This window comes from Ptychodera flava, chromosome 9, assembly GCF_041260155.1.
Source record: "Ptychodera flava strain L36383 chromosome 9, AS_Pfla_20210202, whole genome shotgun sequence".
NCBI classification, from domain to species: domain Eukaryota; kingdom Metazoa; phylum Hemichordata; class Enteropneusta; family Ptychoderidae; genus Ptychodera; species Ptychodera flava.
The window spans coordinates 15,442,961-15,462,627 of NC_091936.1; the positions used below are offsets into that span (position 1 = coordinate 15,442,961).

Here is a 19,667-nt window from a genome sequence, read left to right on the forward strand (position 1 = left end):
ATAATCCTGTAAAACAAACATCAAAGCTACCAGACAAGGGGTTTTGGTAATTAAAACAATTTGACCAAAAATCTCCATAAAAATACAATTTGCATATTTCTGCACAATTTGAACAAATCTGAAAATAGGTCATCCCTACAGACCCATCCAAAATACCAAAGCTATCTGATTGGCTGTTTTGGAGACGGTTTTCAAGATTTTTTTGACCAAAAATGACAAAAATTGCCTTAAAAATACAAATTTGCAAATTTCATCACACTTGGAACAAATCTAAATAAGGTCATCCCTAGGGATCTGTATGTTAAAGCTGTCAGAACAGCTATTAAGGAGCAGCAGATTTTTGCCCAAAAATACAAATTTGAATATTTCATCTCAGATTCGAGAAATCTGATTTAGGCAATGTCTTTGGACGTGTACTCAAAATATTATAGGAATAGGAATGGCTGTTTTGAAGAAGTTTGGATTGTAAAAATTTTACAGATGACACCTCATACCAACCTATTGGATAAGTTCTGTGTCGCTGACAGTGGAGCTAAAAACGAGCTAAAATATGTCAGGTCAAGTACTGTGTACCAGACAAAATGTGGTTAGTAAATGCATGTTTGTTTGTTTGTTGTTCTTGTTGTACTGAATAAAAATTGACTGCAGGAATGAGTGTCAGCTCTGTAGGTTTGCTATGAAATTACTCCGAATCTGATTCTGAAATTTCCTGACTTTCAGCATTACAGCTCTGGGTGAAATATAGTGTACACAGTTTTGTGAAATGCAGTTTTGTTAGCTATTTGATCATGTTCTTCAATAGAAGTGAACTACAGGATGTCAGCCACCTTTCATGCCGAGAATTTCGTGTAATACGATGATGAAATTTATTAAATCTTAGTACAAATCTGAATCCATTTTTTGCTCACGTGTTCACACACGTGAGCATATGTCGCAGCGATGTCTGTCTGTCTGTCTGTGTGTGTGTGTGTGTCTGTCTGTCTGTCTGTCTGTCTGTGTGTTGGTCCGATATCTCAAAAGCGGCTGATCAGATCAGAATCAAATCTGGTACATAGATTGAGTTTGCAAATGGCAAAAACTGATTAGTTTTTGGTGGGTCTGGCTTGCATACTTTTTGCTCATTTGCATAATTAATGATTTTAGAAAAAACGGATATACATTACAAACGACTGCACACAATTTGATGAGATTTGCTACAAATGTTGATCACACCAAGATATATCAGCAGTGGGAAGCATTAAGGGGTGACATGAAAGATAGTTGCTAATTTGCATATTTAATGAACTTTCCTAATCAGGGATATATATCTGATTTGACTGGATCAAAATTGACCAAACTTGGTATGTACATTGAAGATACTATGATTTAACATTATTGAAAGTCGTTAAGCATTTTAACTTCACCCAATTCCCAATTTGCATTTTTAATGAACTTTGCTAATTAGTGATATATATTTGAATTGACTTGACCATTGTTGATGAAACTTGCTACATGTATTGAAGCTACTATGATACAACATTCTTGAAAGTCATTAAACGTTTTTCTTCAGCCAATTCCGAATTTGCATATTTAATGAACTTTCCTAATTAGGGATATATATCTGAATTGACTTGACCAAATTTGACAAAACTTGCTACATATATTGAAGACACTATGATACAACAATATTAACAATCGTTAAGCATTTTTAATTCAGCCAATTCCTAATTTACATATTTAATGAACTTTGCTAATTAGGGATATATATCTGAATTGACTGGACCAAAGTTGACAAAACTTGCTACATATATTGAAGACACTATGATACAACAATATTAACAATCGTTAAGCATTTTTAGTTCAGCCAATTCCTAATTTACATATTTAATGAACTTTGCTAATTAGGGATATATATCTGAATTGACTGGACCAAAGTTGATGAAACTTGGTATACACATTAAGGATACTATGATACAGCATTATTGAAAGTCATTAAGCAATTTTTCTTCAGCCAATTCCTAATTTGCATTTTCGATGATCTTTCCTCTGAGATTCACTTGATCGAAGTTGGCAAAACATGCTATGTACATTGATGATTATACCAGGTTAAAACAATATCTAAAGACATTTAACATTTTCATGTCAGCTAATTTATAATTTGCATATCTAATGAGCTTTCACAGTTCGGCATATATGGCTTTAAGGACTTGGCCAAAGGTAATTACACTTGCTATATAAAGTGGTGATACAATGACAGCAGTCAAGGAACTTTAATATTTTCATTTCAGCTAATTACAAATTTGTATACTTCATGACCTTTTAGAATTAATCGGTGGTGAATATTGTTCATTATGTTGATCATAATACTTTCAATGAAGTTGCAAACACGTGGCAAAGGTTCAAATTTACACATAACTGCAATATATAATGAAACACGTGAGCATTTTCAGTTCATATCTGGTCGATAAAGCCATCACATTGACACACTTTATTAACAGCCCTGTATTTCCATTTGTGCCCAGTACTTTCAAGTCAAGTCACGTCTTACACTTGTGAGTTTAACACTGAGCTTCACACATTGCCTGGTCAACAAGTTGCAAATATTTACAATACCTACAGACATATTCCATGTGAGGGACTTCTACATCTGTCCACCCATATCCATCTTTATCACATACCAACACTCAGACTTCATATAACCACATTTCAACCATTGATTCACACCAAACTCTTTATCAAATTTAGCCAGCTAATTCCATTCATACATCAGACATCAAGTTCACATACACATCAATACAATGGTTTCTCCACCATTTTCTGGATGTATGTTGACCAGTATCACTTCACAATAATTTACGTCAGTGGTTTCCAGATTCATTAATCACGTGGGGACTATGTCATTAACAATTACTTGTTTACGTCACTTTGTGTTACCGTTTTCTTTCATTCAAATGTATTTTCTTCAAGATGTAATGTTTATGACATTGCATGATCATTTCATTTTTTAATAAATTTGAAATTTCATTTTTAAATTATTTGTCTTCCACTTTTTATCATTTCACATTTTCGACATTTTTATGGAATAGACATTTTCACCACATCAGTGTATCACTTAATGTCAACTGATTGATTCAATTCTCTTTTAAGGTGAAAACGTTAAGGTAGAGTGCGCCTCGGTGACAGACATTTGGACTGTCAAAGTTTTCCAATTTCTTCCTGATCTACCATTTGTTGGGGCTCATTTTGAAGCCATTGGAATAAGAAAAACTCTCACCGTCTTAGTTTTTTTTTTTGAAAATCAAAAGCTGTATTTTTCTCCGTAGAGTTAACACAGGGATGGCAGCCATTTTGTATTTCAAATATTAAAGTAAATCGTGGGTTATTTGTTTCTCCAGTACCAAAATTTGCACGATGACCCCGGCCCTGAGTTTTATTCTTGATTTTGAAAGAGCATGGTTGAATTAGACCTTGAGGAAAGTTTTAGCAAAAGTTTAAGTCTTTCACTCTCTAGGCGCATACTATCTTACGCAATATGCCATGTTTTGGACTGGTAGAACTGTTGAGTGATTTCAAGTGATCAAAAGACGCAATGGAAGGGTACGTTCAGTAAAAGGAGAGGAGCTGATAGATTATAAACACATGTCTTTATTGAAAATATCGCAGACTGAAGAGGGAGAACAGAACATAATTCTTCAGAGTCGTTTCTTCTATCCCTTGTCATGAATTTCGCACACGGGAAAAACTAAAGGGAATTGCAATATTACATTTCAGGAATTTCAATATTACATTTCAAATGCGAAGGCCAGTGACACTAGGCGTTTGGCACATTGCTTGGATAATAATCGTATTTAATATGTAGAATGTCTATATTGAACCTGATTATTCAATAAAAAATCACCCTACGCGATATTAGTGTAGGCCTATAGGCCTACACGTTGACTGGCATTGTACCTATGGCTGCCTGGCTCGGGCCCGGCGAACGCACTGCATAATCATCAATGTGTAGAATGTCTACATGACTTCATTATTTATTAAAGAATAAGGTACGTGATATTACTGTACATGTCGGCTAGCTTAACCGAGCGGCTGTAGAGCTCTGCAGGGCTTGGGCCCGGCTTTGGCCCGTTGTCCACTGCTGCACAGACAGGACTTCCTGTCTGTGCAGCAGTGGACAACGGGCCAAAGCCGGGCCCAAGCCCTGCAGAGCTCTACAGCCGCTCGGTTAAGCTAGCCGACATGTACAGTAATATCACGTACCGTTATTCTTTAATAAATAATGAAGTCATGCAGACATTCTGCACATTCATGATTATGCAGTGCGTTCGCCGGGCCTGAGCCTGGCATGCAGCCATAGGTACAACTACAATGCAAGTCAACATGTAGGCCTATAGGCCTACACTAATATCACGTACGGTGATTCTTTTATTGAATAATCAAGTCGTATATAGACATTCTACATATTAAATACGATTATTATCCCAGCAATGTGCCAAGCGCCTGTGGTGACACTAGGTGCCTGGGCATCATGATGCTTGCGACTCAAACTATTTAACAATGTCGTCGTTGTCGTTTATTCAATGGCTGATCAAACGTATATGTTCTGTAATGGTTTGATAATATAAAAGTAGAAATAACTTAGTGGACTTGAACAAGCGTCACTGAGTATTTTACATAACAGTGAAAGTCAGCCTAAAACACAAAAGAAGAACATGTTCACTTACTCAGTCTCACCAATTCAAACCAACAATAATTATAAATACAACATCACAAGAAAATATATTCCAAAAACGATCATGTATAAATTCAATCGTCAATTATAGTTGTTGGTGAACATAACAATCAAGATTGAGGAAGTAGCTCCTTCATACAGATTGCACGTTGTGATGTGTGAGATGTACAAAGATACTTAGTTTAAATCTCAGTTTCAAAGTTCTGAAAATCTTGCACTTTGTCACAAACATTGTTGCATAGTGACCTACAATTTTTATCCCTGATTTTGAGAGGTTGGTTGAAAGTTTGGCTCAGGAAAATTAAGTCTTTCAATTTTAAGGTGCACACTCCCTGAAAGGGCCTGGAACTGTAGCTTTTGATGGTTTTTGTGTCACTATTTACTTGATCTTCTCCCGAAAGCATGTTGAGATACACAGTATTCGGCTTGTCAACTCGGCCTGTACACGTGTAGACTTTATCGTTACTGGTAATTCTGGTCTAGAATTCTAATGTATACAATAACAGTACAGTGGATTTTACACATACAGACAGACGCCTTGTTTACACGCTAAAGAGCTGATGTTTTAACATGTTTTGAGGAGTAGGACAAGAAACTATCATCAAAGTAAAAAATAGTGGAAAAAATCATCAAAAGATAGAGTTACATAACGTGCATGTTGTATGTTGGCTTAAATAAACAAAAGAACAGCATCAGGCGAAAGTATTCTCCAAAAACGATCTGTGCTTCAATCCTGTCAACTATATGTGTTGGTAAACATAATAATGTAGATTTTGGGAGAAACCCATCCATAAAGTTCACACTTTCAAATTGAATTTATCTTCGTCTGTGTACCACAAAAACATACATAGCTTAGGAAAATTAAATAGATAAATAAATAAAGAATAACTGACACAAACTCCATAACTTGCATTGTTGATTTCACTTTAAAAAGCTGATATGTCTGATTGTGTAAAATGTGACATGACAAAGTGTCTATAAAGCGCTTTATTTGCATTCAAATGTGGAAATATTCTTTAAAGTTCTTTACAGCCATACGAGCTGTTACTCATGCTAAATGTAATCATACCAAGCCGTAGCTGTAGTACGGTAGCTTGAGGTTTTGCCTGGGTGTTTTTGCCGTCCAACCCAAATACCCATGCAGGCAAAACCTCGAGCTACAGTCTGGTTTTGGTCTCCAACCCAAATACCCAGGCACAACCTCGAGCTACAGTACTGCAGCTAACCAAGACGTGATATAGTATAGCAACTATATCAAAACCACAATGATCCCTGAATTCACCACAAAAGAAGCCACCGTTTTAGTTGCACAGGAGTGGACCCTGTGAACTGAAGTATTCCTCTTGTCTAAGCGAAATTTAAAATAGCCGGGTTTCATTTGCATTCAACATTTTAGGACTGCCTTGAGATAATTCATAGGGAATTATTAATCACGGAGTATTTCAAATTGGCAAATTATCTATTCTATAAGCCAGAACGTAACCCTCCTCCCATACAAATTGACATATAGTTACACATATGTTTTAAATCGTTAAAATATAAATGGCTCAAATATCAGCAGACCTTTAAGAAATTTTGATATTTATTATCTTAGTCTGAGAGACCTTTGAGGTATTACCTTATGTGAGAATGTGAGAAAAAAATATTTTCACAAACGAGGAAGCACTTATTTTAATCTTGTTTATCAGGGCTTTTTGCCTTCGGATCTGAATTACTGCTGAGCGATCGACTTTGGTCTTCATCGGCATTGTAACTTTCGATTTTTTTCGGCGGTTTCATTCTATATAAAAGTATTATCAGGATGACAGCGGTGACCTGACCCCAAAAGTAATTGGCCCTGTTACGAGAGAGAGAGAGAGAGAGAGAGAGAGAGAGAGAGAGAGAGAGAGAGAGAGAGAGAGAGAGAGAGAGAGAGAGAGAGAGAGAGAGAGAGAGAGAGATTATCAAAGCACATTTGTCGGTGACGATTTGCATTGACTATGTATTTTAAAATCTTCAAATTAATCCCCACTGTCATTGCTGCCACATCACCAAGTACCGTACTAACATTTGCTATCGAAAAGTGTAAAATTTAAGCCAGCGTAAAGGTTACCAGATGCATATTTTTCAGTCCCAAAATATAACTTTTTATGATAGTATTTGCGTCAGATAAGACTGAACATTTGACAACAACCGAACACATTTAAGTTCAGGGCCTTTCTCTTGACATTTGCCCAAACGTGTAAGCTTTAGGGCACTAGTTGGCGAATGGAAGATTGGCAACATCCACCAGGTATATGTCAGATATGTGGTGATCCAAACGGAGTTGTATCATTCTACAAGTACTGGGCATGCGTCTAAATTGCTAGTCATCAATCAATTCTGCATCATACAGAAACACCAGAAGAGCCCACAAAGTATAAAGCTCCGTTGGCTGTAACTTTTGAAGAATTTCCCAGTTTTTTTCTGCCTTTTTGTAAACGACAATTTCTTGTGTTACTTTCCAAAATTATGTTAGTGTTCAATTTTTCAACACAGTCTGTACGTTTGAAATGTCCACTCATTGTTGTTACAGTCATCTAAATCAGAGTCCGAAGCAGATTATATTTTCCACTATAACGCCGAGCATTGGGTCGCGTTGGTGTGGCTAATAAATCGTATTCCAGTATACTTTTAGGAGCAGAAGAAAGTTTTACGGCGTAAAAATCATGAAAATGTCAAATGTTACAGCCCCATTCAGAGGTCAAACGCCATTGTAAATGTAGTTGTCTGAAAAAAGATAGTCTAGATTCCTACCGTTATGATAAAAAATATAGATTTCTTGTGTCAGGATAGATCCAATCAGGACCAGGGTAGTGTTTACACCTGGGATAGAAATATTCGAAACGCTTCTATGCAATAACGAATTGCTATCAAATCAGTATTAAGTGAAAGACAAAGATTACCTGCCAAACATCACTATGCGGGCATTGTGACGCAATTGGAACATGACTTGGAAGTGAGACAACACCAGCCAGTGGCCAACCCATGTTACGATGTCGTAGAAAAGCTTCCTTTGTTCCGACGTTGTAAAGTATGGACGGATAACGCGTCGACCCTGCAATGTATGAAGTTTAAACGGAGGATGCATTAATCCACATCAAAAACCTTGAGTGCATGAAAGACATTGTTTTCTCTTTGCGCTGCATATGATGATTTATGAAGATCCTAATAGTGTCCTAATAGTTTCCATCCAGGATAATGTTTATATATGTGTCGATATTGATGAACAATGACTATCATACATTTAACAGTTGATTATTCTAAAATAATCGCATCTATGCTGATATGATGGGCAAAAGCTCGTCAAGCCATGCTTGGTCAGTTGAGAATGGATTAACAAGGTATACACGCAATAGAAGACGCTATCAAATACGGAAAAGAAAGAGAGATACGTGAGGACACCAGTTCATTGTCGTAAAACCAAGAAATTAAATCAATCTCCTGAAAGTAATGGTATTAAAGTAGCGTTTGCTATAATACATGTCAATTTATGCCTGAACTTCCGAGTCGATCGATTGTCACGTGCTAATAATGAAAGAATGGAAACAGTTTCACGTGATATATGATTAATAATACTGGCAACACACAGAGAGCTATTTCATGGTTTTGCTCACCGCCATGTCGTGTGGCGGTAGAGGTGTTGTATTACAAAATATAGATCACTTACCCGTTTTTGTGCAATGGCGAGCGTCAAACAGCCTACATAGAACCATATGTAGCCAGGTAGGAATCCATGCCAAATCATCGACAGAAGCATTGTGAGACTGAACTTCTGGTAGGGAAGACGTTCATAACTTACGTACCGCAACCAATGATTGACAGACATATGCCAGTTATCGATGCTCACTTTAATATTGCTTGACAGCTGAGAGAGAGAGAGAGAGAGAGAGAGAGAGAGAGAGAGAGAGAGAGAGAGAGAGAGAGAGAGAGAGAGAGAGAGAGAGAGAGAGATGACGATGGTTAAAAGTGGTTAAGGCAGTTCGATGTGTATCGCGTCACCGCAAAGCAAATATGATGACGACAATTACACGTTTGGGCACGATTTTAAACTGATTGAGTTAAATTACACTAAAGTGGCGAGAGGATATATATATTTTGGTCTTCCATTTCACTATTTCGCTCAAAGTATGTCCGCTCGAACATGCAAAGCTCGGACCAGGAGTTCATTGAGGCACTATTTCAATATGGTAATATTTACCCATAAAGGTTTCAGATGAATGTTGGATACCAAGTCCCACTTGGGTTCACCATTGCTATCGTAACCATTGAATCCAAAACCTGAAGCGTTACACGCCACGTCACCTGTATTAAAGTATAGGAAAGGAGTCTGTGATTGTGCGATAGGAGTGTCTTGCTCCACCACTCATTTCTTGAAATTTTTGAATTAGTGCGAATCATTGAAAACTTTGCCGATAGACCGTGGCTGATGTCATTATTTGACGTTGATCTTCCTATGAAAACTGTGGCATGCGATTGTCACAATTAATCGCACCATGTTTAGATTAAATGCAGAAACGCTGGTGTCTTTATCATCGAACTTTTTCTTACAAAGTGAATACCTTGATAATAAGCGACTTGTCAGATAATGTTATCGCTCTGTATTATTGCGCATGCAGAATACATTTTCGTTTGACGAATGACCACTTGGCATGTCCCGTCTCCACGTCTATATATGTCGTGCGTATCAATTGGCTTGTAGTACAAAACCGGGGCTGAAGTGCTTACAGACGACATGCGTCAAACCGTATGGGTTTTTTATTCTCTCTGTCGGGGACAATTACGCGAACAAATATAGAAACACGATCTTTATGTGGTTTACTTTGACTGGTGCATCTGAAAATAATGATTAGTAAAGTTTAGGAAGGTTCAGCTGCCAGAACAAAAGTTTATCGTATTCCGTATAAAGATGTTCCAAATTGGAATTGATCCTGATGAGAACCGTATATTTTTCTGCTGAAAATTAAATACAGGTAAATCAAGGATTGAGGTCATTGTGCCAATTGTATTTTCTAACCATCACAATCTTTAACCTTGGAGGGGGGGGGGGGTTGACATGAGAAAATAATCACACGATGTACACTGTTCTGCAGTGGAATTTCTCACACACATTTGGGAATTTCCGTTTCACACAAGACAGAGATAGAAATTCCCCAACTCTTATTTGAGCCATTCCATCTCAGTCCATTATAGTGTGGGATTCTATCTCTCTTACCTAAAATCCACACGAATGCGTAAAGCGGAATGAACACCAGCGATATACAGGACCACGCATAAAACACGCGATTAACAAACGAAGCAGTCAGCACAGGCCCATCTGTGGTTAAATTTAGAGAGAGAGAGAGAGAGAGAGAGAGAGAGAGAGAGAGAGAGAGAGAGAGAGAGAGAGAGAGAGAGAATAATAATAATAATAATTTATATTGTTTAAAGACCACTACACACCTTGTCTCAGTGGTCTGTACATTACAGAAAATTACTGGAAGAACTAAAATAAACGCAGAAAATACAAAATAACTCACAGAGGAAAGAGTGTAATTAAAAACAATCGATAAAATCAAGCAAGCTAAAATCTAGACTAAAGGATCCTACCTAAAAACAGCAAAGAAAGTAGTTTTAAAAATTTCACTAAAAATGATAAAAAATAAATAAACTATAAAACATGCAGGTAAAAATTATATCCAAGTCAACAGTAGCATTGACGAAAAATAATGGTTTTAAGAGACTTCTTAAAAAGAGCGAATTTCTTTATCATCCTAAGTTCGGGTGGCAAACTATTCCACAGTTTAGGGGCATACACGCTAAAAGCTCTGTCACCATATGTTCTAGAAAGTTGTTTCCCGTGATCTTTGACAGAAAAGGGATTCAATCTTACACCGACACTCCTTCTGGTATTATGTACTGGGATATCAATTGTTACTAGTTCTGATAAGTAATTTGGAACGAATTCATCTTGATGGACAATTTTAAAAACCAAACAAAGAATTTTAAAACGGATTCGTTCCTCTACTGGGAGCAAATGTAACTCCTTGAGTATAGATGTCATAACAATGTGACGCCCATCTTCCGTCCAGTTACCAAACGAGCAGCAGAGTTCTAATGTGTTGAAGCTTGCTCAATTTATATGCAGGTAGGCCAAAAAGTAGACTGTTACAATAATCTAACTTCGATGTGACAAAAGCGTGAACCAATTTTTCAGCACTGGGCTGGTCTAACAATTTTCTAATTTTACTTATCCGCCAAAGTGAATGAGATGCCACCCTACAAACATAGCGAATATGCTCGTCCATGAGACCGAACGAGTCAAGCATTACACCAAGGTCACGTACAACAGTGGATGGCGAAATCGTGGCCTCACCTATTCGTACATTCATAGAACCAAATTGTGAACCAACCGTACAATTTCAGGGTGTAAACCAGACAACCTCTGTCTTCCCGTCATTAAGTGCCAACTTATTGGAGAGAGAGAGAGAGAGAGAGAGAGAGAGAGAGAGAGAGAGAGAGAGAGAGAGAGAGAGAGAGGAAAGTCAGTGTTTTAGTGTTAGACACGCATGTGCAAACGTGTTCTTTGACTCAGTCCTACCATTTGAGTACGCGCTAAATAATGAAGTAATTCTGTCGTTTTAAACTTTTGACGGGAAAATACCTGCCGAACAAAAATGACCACAACAAACAAACAAACAAAAACCAAAAAAAACACAAACAAAACAAAATGTATATGGAATCTTTAAATAGCTGGTGTAGTGTTTTCGCTCAAACGAGATGTATGAGCGCATGTCAATACGTGGCAAAACGCGTCAAACGGTTTTTCTTTAACTCACATTTAAATGTAAAATGAGATAAGGACATCTTTTATGCTTTTTCTTAAAACGTATCGAAAGATAATTAGTCTAGAAGCCCGTTTTCATTACATAGCTACTCATTCAAACAAACGGGGGGTGGTCTAATTTCGTCCCTTTGTTTCATCGTGACTGCGGATATATTACTTAAAGCACTAGACACTCGAATTAGTGTTCGAGTGTCTATGCTTATGGAAAAGAAAACAAAAAGCGGCATTTTTTGCAATGTGACACCATTTTCATTTTTTATTGACGATGGTAACGATGTATATTGATATAAAAGCTGAGGCGATAGCCATCGACAATTACAAACCTATGTTACCCTCTAGAGGTATTCGTGATTTCATTAAAACGTGGATGGCAGCCACCATGATGGCTAATGATGATTTGCGGAGGACGGTACTCTGTAGTGAAAAAAAGGAGAGAAGTTCGATAACGGAAAGATCTCATTTGTTCCACGGCAGCTATTCAGACAGAGGGCTCTAAAACAGTCGTCTGTCAGCAGGAAAGGGCGCGCATTATGCAGTAACTATTTCACGAGTAAAAATTAATCGTCGTGAAAGCTCAATGAAATACCACATTGATTGGTAACGTCTGAAGACATGAGTTGAGTATAAAAGGCGACGGTACAACTTTGAAACAAGGGAGAAAAGATTTTACAGATTTAAAAAAGAGAGCGCACAAACACCTCAATTTCATGATACGCAATACTATAAACACAGGTGTACCAGTATTTCTGTGGCGTTTATCGATTGATATCTGCGGTTTTTTGTGAAAATGGTTGTGACATTTCAAGAGAAAAGAGGCTTGCGTTGGGAGTCTGTGCAATCGAAACTGCTATCTGTATAGACATTTCATGTATAAACAAAAAAACAGCACTGAAGGTTTATTTTTGATCTATTTAAATTTTAAGTGTGCAGGAAAACATTCGGAAAGAAATTTCACATTTCATATAATCTGTATTTTCATGCATCAACGGTCTTATTAAAGATCATAGTATATCTTTGTAACCAACAAACATTTTATTGAAGTACTCACAGTCACTGGTGGTTCTTTGTGGATGACAACTTCTTTGCCATCTTTTATGATCTTGTACGGCACTACATGTTTGCCTTCTATGAAATCAATGTAGTCCTTGTAGAAACAAAATGGACCTATTGCCAGTCCTTGGAAATGGAACAAGTAGCTGATATACTCCAGAACGGATGGAATTCGTCTACATGATTGCAAAGGTTAAACATTTTCAGACACGTCTGACCATACTGGAATAAGCATAAGTAGTCACAGCACGGCACAAATGTCATATGAGCTTCGTTTAAGGTGTAAGAGTTAGGTTTGTTTCTGATTCTGTCTCTTCACGGTCCCTTCCGTTCACAAGAGAGTCGTTCAAAATAATATGGCGCTTCGTTTTTAAATTGTATGTGTGTTTTGCTCACGACATGAAAACGACAGAACATGGATGTATGATTGCAAAGGTAATTCAGTGAGGACAATCATAAGATCACTGTTCAGAATTGTGTTGAGCATATATCTGTGATTCTGTGACTCTTTCTGTCTTGCTTAGTGCACTTTCAATTTTAGAATGGCCCCCAGTCGCCAGGCTTTTCTCGGCAGCTGAGTTACTAGCTGCCCAAGGCGTTCATCCAACGATCAGCGCAACAGCCTACTATTTGGCGCGTCGGTCTGCTGATGTTTAGTCCTTCAATTTATTATGTTTTGATACTTATATGCCCACAGACTTTGAGCGAGTCTATGTCAATGTTTGTCTTTTAATATTTTAATCGAAAGCGAATTCAAGCCGACATGGTCAGACAGAGAACTCAAAAGGCAGTTCGCAACAAAAAACTAAGTCTGTAATGGCGTACATGGAGGTGAGGAAGAAGGTCCGTTTGGCGTCTTAGATTCTCGTGTTAGCGTAATAAAATGGCAGTAACATTCATTAAATTTTGGAAAACAACGTTGATTGACTTGATTTCACTAACAGATCGAAATCCGAATTTGCTGATCGTTTTGAGTGTGTAATTTCAAGCCATAAAACGTGGTTTTCCTTCGAAACAGACCTCAGAGAACAGAAACAGAGGAAAATCTTGAGCAAAATCAAGAAACTTCCCCTTCTCAGTAAAGTTAAATATCAATGTCAAGGCGCCCATCTTCATGAAAATTAACACGTCTTACCGGACAGCCTTCTTGCTCTGTAAATCACTATGTCTCGTTGTATCTCTTGCAAACCCTATCATTATTAAAATGAAATACCATAACATATTAAGATAATTTATCAGCTTTATTTTACATGTAATGCAATCCTAAACGAAATAGAAAGGCAGAAATTTGCAAGAACATCGAGTCAATATATCAGTAAATATTAGAGTTATTTACTAGATAAATAAATGCACGTTCACCAAAAAGACAAATGAAATTAGAATAATGCCGAACTCTTGGTACGTTTAATGCTATGTACCATAATATGCCATTGACAATACACGACAATAAGCTGGTAGCAGAACACGAAAAACACAGACTTACCATCATGTATGCTCCATGCAAGGCTTGTTATTTTTGCAGTAAATATCATCAAAGTTCTGAAAAACAAACAATTAAAATACCAATAGAATGTAACTACACCTAGACTTCTTGAGAAGATCAGTGACATTTAAACACAATTATTATATGTGTAAGATTCAAACAGTGTTTAGTTCTAGTAGTGATATCACAGAGTACTCACATGACTACATTATTGCCGGGACTGTAATTTAGAAATTCTCGAAAATTTACCACAGTGAGGATTCCCATGGCAACCGTAAAGACAACTTTAGGCATATACGTCGGATTCAAATATACCATTAGAATATAACATAATACTACTTTGGCGAGTAAAATGACTAGACCCCTGTAATAGATAACACAATAAAATGGGTTATAGATGCTTTTGCACATTAACATACATGTCAACACAAGTCGACTTAGGAAGTAATCAGTTTGTAACGTTGGCGTAACACGAAACTATAATCACAAGAGAGACTAAAACTATAAAAGTATATTGCAAAATTGCTGATTACGATGGAATTACTCTAGGTTCTACTTTACACTGTGTGATGGGTGCTTGATTTAACAATATAATGTTGGGCCAAGTTTGTCAGTCATGTTTTTTATGATCAACTCAAGTGACTGAGACTCACAGCTACCTGAGAATTCAACTGAGAGTGTATGATGTTTAAATTCATCTTATGTCAACATGACTTCTGATAAAACTGTGTTATTAGTAAATAACCACTTCAACCAGGTCGAAAAACATCATGGGAAACGATTATAGGGACAATTAAATTATGGTGAAATGCAATAGAAGGGTGAACAGTGACCTCCAGCCAAAAGTGACGACCCTCTCCTTCGGCTGTCAACGGTCGGACGAACTTTGAACTCTTACCATGAGTGTAAATAATAGCTGAAATAGAACCCAAGGCCGATTGCCACGATATGTCTTGTTGTGGCGCCTACCCGGCATGGATGTAGGAATATCCTGTACGGTATTGCCAGGACTATGGCAAGTACTAGTATCACGGGAATGGTTGCCTGGAAAGGTGAAAGCACAAATGATGTAGAAAGTTACTGCATGGCTCCAGGGTATATGATGAATCAGAGAAATTGGTTACCATACATGATATAATTACTGAGTGTAAAGGCAGCGGTTGCAAAATTATAGGGTCAGAGAACTCGAGAAACTCTCATATGAACATGGAAGATGCACAAACACTTGTACACCTGTATACCTGTATCCCTTCAGTGAACACATGGTAGTAGTGTCAATTTCTGAACCATTTTGCACATATACGATAAAATACAGGACGATAGCAACATTTTATCAAGCCTGCCATTTGGTAACACTATAAAATATAGGCTACTAGTCTTGTGATGTTACTTTGTGTACAGCTAATTATTAAGTATTGAATGTAGTGTCTTCGAACGAGTTCAAAATTTGCATAAGCTTATTTGTGGCAGAGGCTGCACTATTCGAACAACTTTTGGCCTTCTACAAGCGTTGAAAGATATTTAAATAAACAAGCTTATGACATCCCTCGAAAATTAATAAAACTTCAAAAGAGGTTTCCATATTTTATGTTACTTTAGACTGTGAAAACATGACAACGTACGGAAATATATTTGTTCAAAATATATTTGCTCATTTTTGTTGACGTTTTAAATGTTTAATTTTAACTGTCAAGTACAGTCTTTTTCTACTAAAAGCATGTTGAGATACAAAGTATTCTGCTTTTTATCTCGGCCCGTACTTGTACAAACTGCATTGTTATTGTCGATAAGTAAATTTTGGTCCGAACTAGAATTCAAATCTGAATAATGGTAATGCATATAGTACATATGAGATGCTGTGTTGACAAGGTGTTTCGCATGCTTTGGGGCCGAGGGTCGGGGTGGAAGGTAGAACAAGAACTTGAAATTGGCATACAAAACAAATTAGAAAAAAAATCATCAACAGTTACAACCACTGTCCTTTAAACCTGTTTGCAAAGCTACCGTGATAGCTACAAGTGAAATGCAAGTGTTAAATAGACAATTTGCAAAACAGAAAATGTTACAAAGATCAAGTTCAAGTCAGTCAACACGAGACACGATAGTCCTAAGAAATGCAATACTGACTAGTGATGTCATCTGTTTCGAAAGGAGTACGCACACCATATTACAAACGTATATATTGAAGACGAGGGCGCGATATTCCGTTCGTTAGTTCTACACATAATCTGACTAATGCTTGTCTAGTTTCTGAACCTTCAAGATCAGGGCATTTGTTACACCTTACCTCTTCAACTGGTAATTTCAACAATTCGCTGACTTGTAAAATTACACTCCACAAACTGGGTACCATTGTAAGGATAGTTAAATGGGACCTCCTTCCTACAGACAAATGACGAATTTAAGTAAATTGGTTTGTGGTAGCTTTTGTACTATAATCTGTGCACGGTTTTGTAACTTCTTATTAATTTAAAACATAAACCCCTGGTTAAAATTACTTTTAAATCAATCTGTTTTACAAGAGAATCCATAACCTCACCTAGCTCTTCTGCAGTACAACAAAATTAGGGGCTCGTCCTTGAGTTGAACCCGGGACCTGTCGCGCCTGTAGTCACACTGGTTAACACAGAGTATACATGTGAATGCAATATGGTGGCAAGGCTTGCCATTTGTATTTCAACATAATAGGAAGAGGAGTCTGTAGTTGTTTTCTACGTAAAAGCGTTAAAAATGTTATGAAAAGTAAATAGAGGCGCGCTACCTCGCAAAATAACACCTGATCCCGATCCTTACTTTGCAATTGTGGCCCACTCCCATTTATTCAAAGTTATGTGCACGGGAATAACATCGCAATGGATAGACAATTTACACACTCGAACTTGAAGGCCCAGCCATTGAATTGCTGAGGTCTAAGCAAACTCAGAAATGATAGCTTTAAGATTTACTGATATTTTTGTGCTCGACATAACACTTTAAAGTTCCTTCTTTCTTAAAAAATAAAAGTTATGGTTCGCCATGATTAGAAAAGCTAACAAGTACGTCAAATGTAGGCAAAAATTTCAAAAAATTAAAGAGTTATAATTTCGTCAAAACACAACGGCGAAATTCTAACATTCGCTGCAACCGTGAAAGTGAGTCTATTTAAGCTGTAGCCAAGCGTTGAGTTGTATTTGAAATTTTTTAATTTAAAACTTTTTCTCTCGCTTCTACCTCCATGGTGTGGATTTCTTGGCGAGAAAAGCGCTTGACATTTTGGAAGTGGATGAGTTTCGTTACGAGGTGGGTGCGTCAGCTGTTTTTCTGAACTGTGGTCACTTCGAGCTTGGGTCTAGCCCGCCATGGTTACTGTGGGCATAGGGTCAAGTAAGCAATACAATGATTTGGAGGGGTTTTGCTAAGGTTGGGGAACGCTGGTAATTGGTATTGGGAACCCTAGTAACATTTCTGCTGTCTCCTATATGACTGCATTGGTATACCAAGGGGAACCCCGGTAACATTTACCGGCTTACCGCCCTTAGCAAAATACTGATTTGATAGATTTATTTTATCTATTATAAAAAATGAAATTTACATATTATATTATAATACTAGTAACTGAATATTTTATATTGAAAATTTTAATTACTTAATTTTGAAATGTGTCAGAGTCTGGCTATTCTATCTATCCCCTCACTATATCTGTAAAGAGATAAACATTCCATATTTGTTATCCTAGCTTAACACCCCCCCCCCCATTTAATAATTATTTCTACCGATCACTAACGCGCAGGATCATTGTCCTGACTGGGCAAATCGTTACCAGCTAATAGGGCTTTAAAAGCTACTGACGGTACATACATGTATGCAGTATAATATGCCGGAAATGTACGTGAGTTGTCAAAGTGGGTCAGAGGGTCACATTGCTGTTATAGTTCTCTGTGTCACCACAAATCCGCTTTTGGGAGAGCGCTCTACCAGCCGAGTTGTGAACATTGTCAACAGGTTGTTGTGCGGGAAAATTTCCTATTTTCCTGGATTGAAAGTTGTTCTGCGTGTCGAATTTCATCTTACTTTACATCTAAACTCATACAGAGTCTCTAAATCAGCAGTATGGGCATTTCAATAGACCAATGGCGTAAAAAAATTGGTTGCTTTTCCCATCCACGGCAAGGGAAATGGTTTGGATGATACAATGGATTACGTAACAGTAAATTGCTGAAACACCAGCAACGATGTAATAACACCTGCTTTTGTATAGCTATTGTTACTTTCTTTTTTTTCTCTCGCCAATTCCTGAGAGAGCGTCCTGTACATTCGTTTGATACCTGATATGTAATACTTTGAGGCCGGTGGCCTAGGCTATAGTATCTGAATAATCTTGTTATATTCACAAATCCGCTTTTGTCCGTTTTTGTGCTGTTAAATCATAACTGCAAACCCCTGCTAGCCCAGGTATGAGATTTGTAGTTCTTTTATTCGACACTGCTAAAATGACCAAGAGGTTGTCTGTTTAACGACGATGCGTAGGCTCAGAGATTGCATTCATCAATATTGCCACAGTTTTTCTAAAGAACTCTACTGCACTGTGTGTCATTTGTCCGACACTATTGGACAGGAACCGTGGAAAATTTAGGCTTTGGCATGTTGTTAACTGAGAACTGAAAGGGTAAAATCGATCAAACGAAATAATAGGTAACGCACTGCCATTGTGCTTGGTAATGAGAGAGTCAACTTGAATCCTCACGGACAAAATAGGTCAATTCGGGTGACAGCGTCGAAGGTCACTTTCAACTGAACTCAATTCACTACTGTCGCTAGCGCAGTCTTTGAACTTTAACCCACGCCCATAAGTAGGAAACATTCTTACCGCAGTGCAGGCTTGTCACTCCGAATGTCGCTTAGGACACAAATGACGGGTACACAACCCTGACACACAGGGGCACAAATGCAATGAAAGTGCGAACAAAGGCTGACCTTTTCCTTCCAGATGTAGGTCAACGTTGAACTCACCAGGTACCTCAGTTTGACAAATTTGACTGACATTTATATAGTCGCAAATGGTTCTAACCTATATGGCCCCTAAAACTTCACCTGAAAAGCAAAATGTATGCCTATCTTTTAAAAAATTACATGTCAAAGACAACCAACGAAACTCTTCGCAAAGGCATTCGCAGTCGATTGCTTGTCAAATGGGTGGACAGTTTTCTTTTGTTTACTTATCAGCTGGCGAAAGCATTTTACCTTAGCAGTGATAGGCAACAAGTATGATTAATTGATGTCGGGATTAGGGAGCATTGGTGTTTTACGGGGGAGGGGGTCGGATAGAAATCAGGATGTTGACTTTTACAAAACCGTGGATTTTTTTTTTTTTGGGGGGGGGGGTGTTCATTGGAGTAAATTGTAGTAAATGATATTGATGATATTGGAATTTCACCCAAGTGATTATTTGTAAATTTCAAAAAGGATTCTTTGAAAGTTCAAAGGTCAAATGAAAAATTGTATGTCAATTAAGATATTATTGATACGGACTGTGACATCTTGGGGAGGGTCACTGTTTTAGTGCATGAAAATTGGGGAGGGTCACTCTTTTTCTAGCAAAAACT

General features: G+C 37.5%; 1 protein-coding gene across 5 annotated transcripts; it reads right to left on the bottom strand.

The window, feature by feature from the left end:
* Positions 1–4,491: 4,491 nt before the first annotated feature.
* LOC139140127 (lysophospholipid acyltransferase 2-like) lies at positions 4,492–19,004 on the bottom strand. 5 transcript variants are annotated; one of them, XR_011553949.1, is made up of 14 exons: positions 18,932–19,002; positions 16,373–16,467; positions 14,984–15,129; positions 14,285–14,449; positions 14,086–14,141; positions 13,738–13,792; positions 12,601–12,778; positions 11,876–11,966; positions 11,082–11,175; positions 9,942–10,043; positions 8,928–9,031; positions 8,397–8,594; positions 7,633–7,784; positions 4,492–6,545 (listed from the first exon to the last, which is right to left on the bottom strand). XR_011553949.1 is itself a non-coding variant. In XM_070709165.1 (13 exons), the coding sequence occupies exons 2-13, from the start codon at positions 16,436–16,438 to the stop codon at positions 6,380–6,382; spliced, it is 1,479 nt and encodes a 492-aa protein (XP_070565266.1). In that variant the 5' UTR covers positions 16,439–16,467; positions 18,932–19,002; the 3' UTR covers positions 4,492–6,379. The 5 variants fall into 5 exon arrangements, 4 of the variants coding, with proteins under 4 accessions (XP_070565266.1, XP_070565268.1, XP_070565267.1 ...); XM_070709165.1 differs by lacking the exon at positions 11,082–11,175; XM_070709167.1 differs by lacking the exons at positions 11,082–11,175; positions 16,373–16,467 and having other exon boundaries at positions 18,932–19,004.
* Positions 19,005–19,667: the final 663 nt, after the last annotated feature.

Excerpts from the sequence above, each read along its gene's own strand:
- LOC139140127 (XM_070709165.1), bottom strand. The coding sequence starts at position 16,438 with ATGGTACCCAGTTTGTGGAGTGTAATTTTACAAGTCAGCGAATTGTTG. Across the intron at positions 15,130-16,372 it reads TGAAATTACCAGTTGAAGAG|GCAACCATTCCCGTGATACT; the intron begins GTAAGGTGTAAC and ends TCACCTTTCCAG. Across the intron at positions 14,450-14,983 it reads AGCTATTATTTACACTCATG|GGGTCTAGTCATTTTACTCG; the intron begins GTAAGAGTTCAA and ends TATCTATTACAG.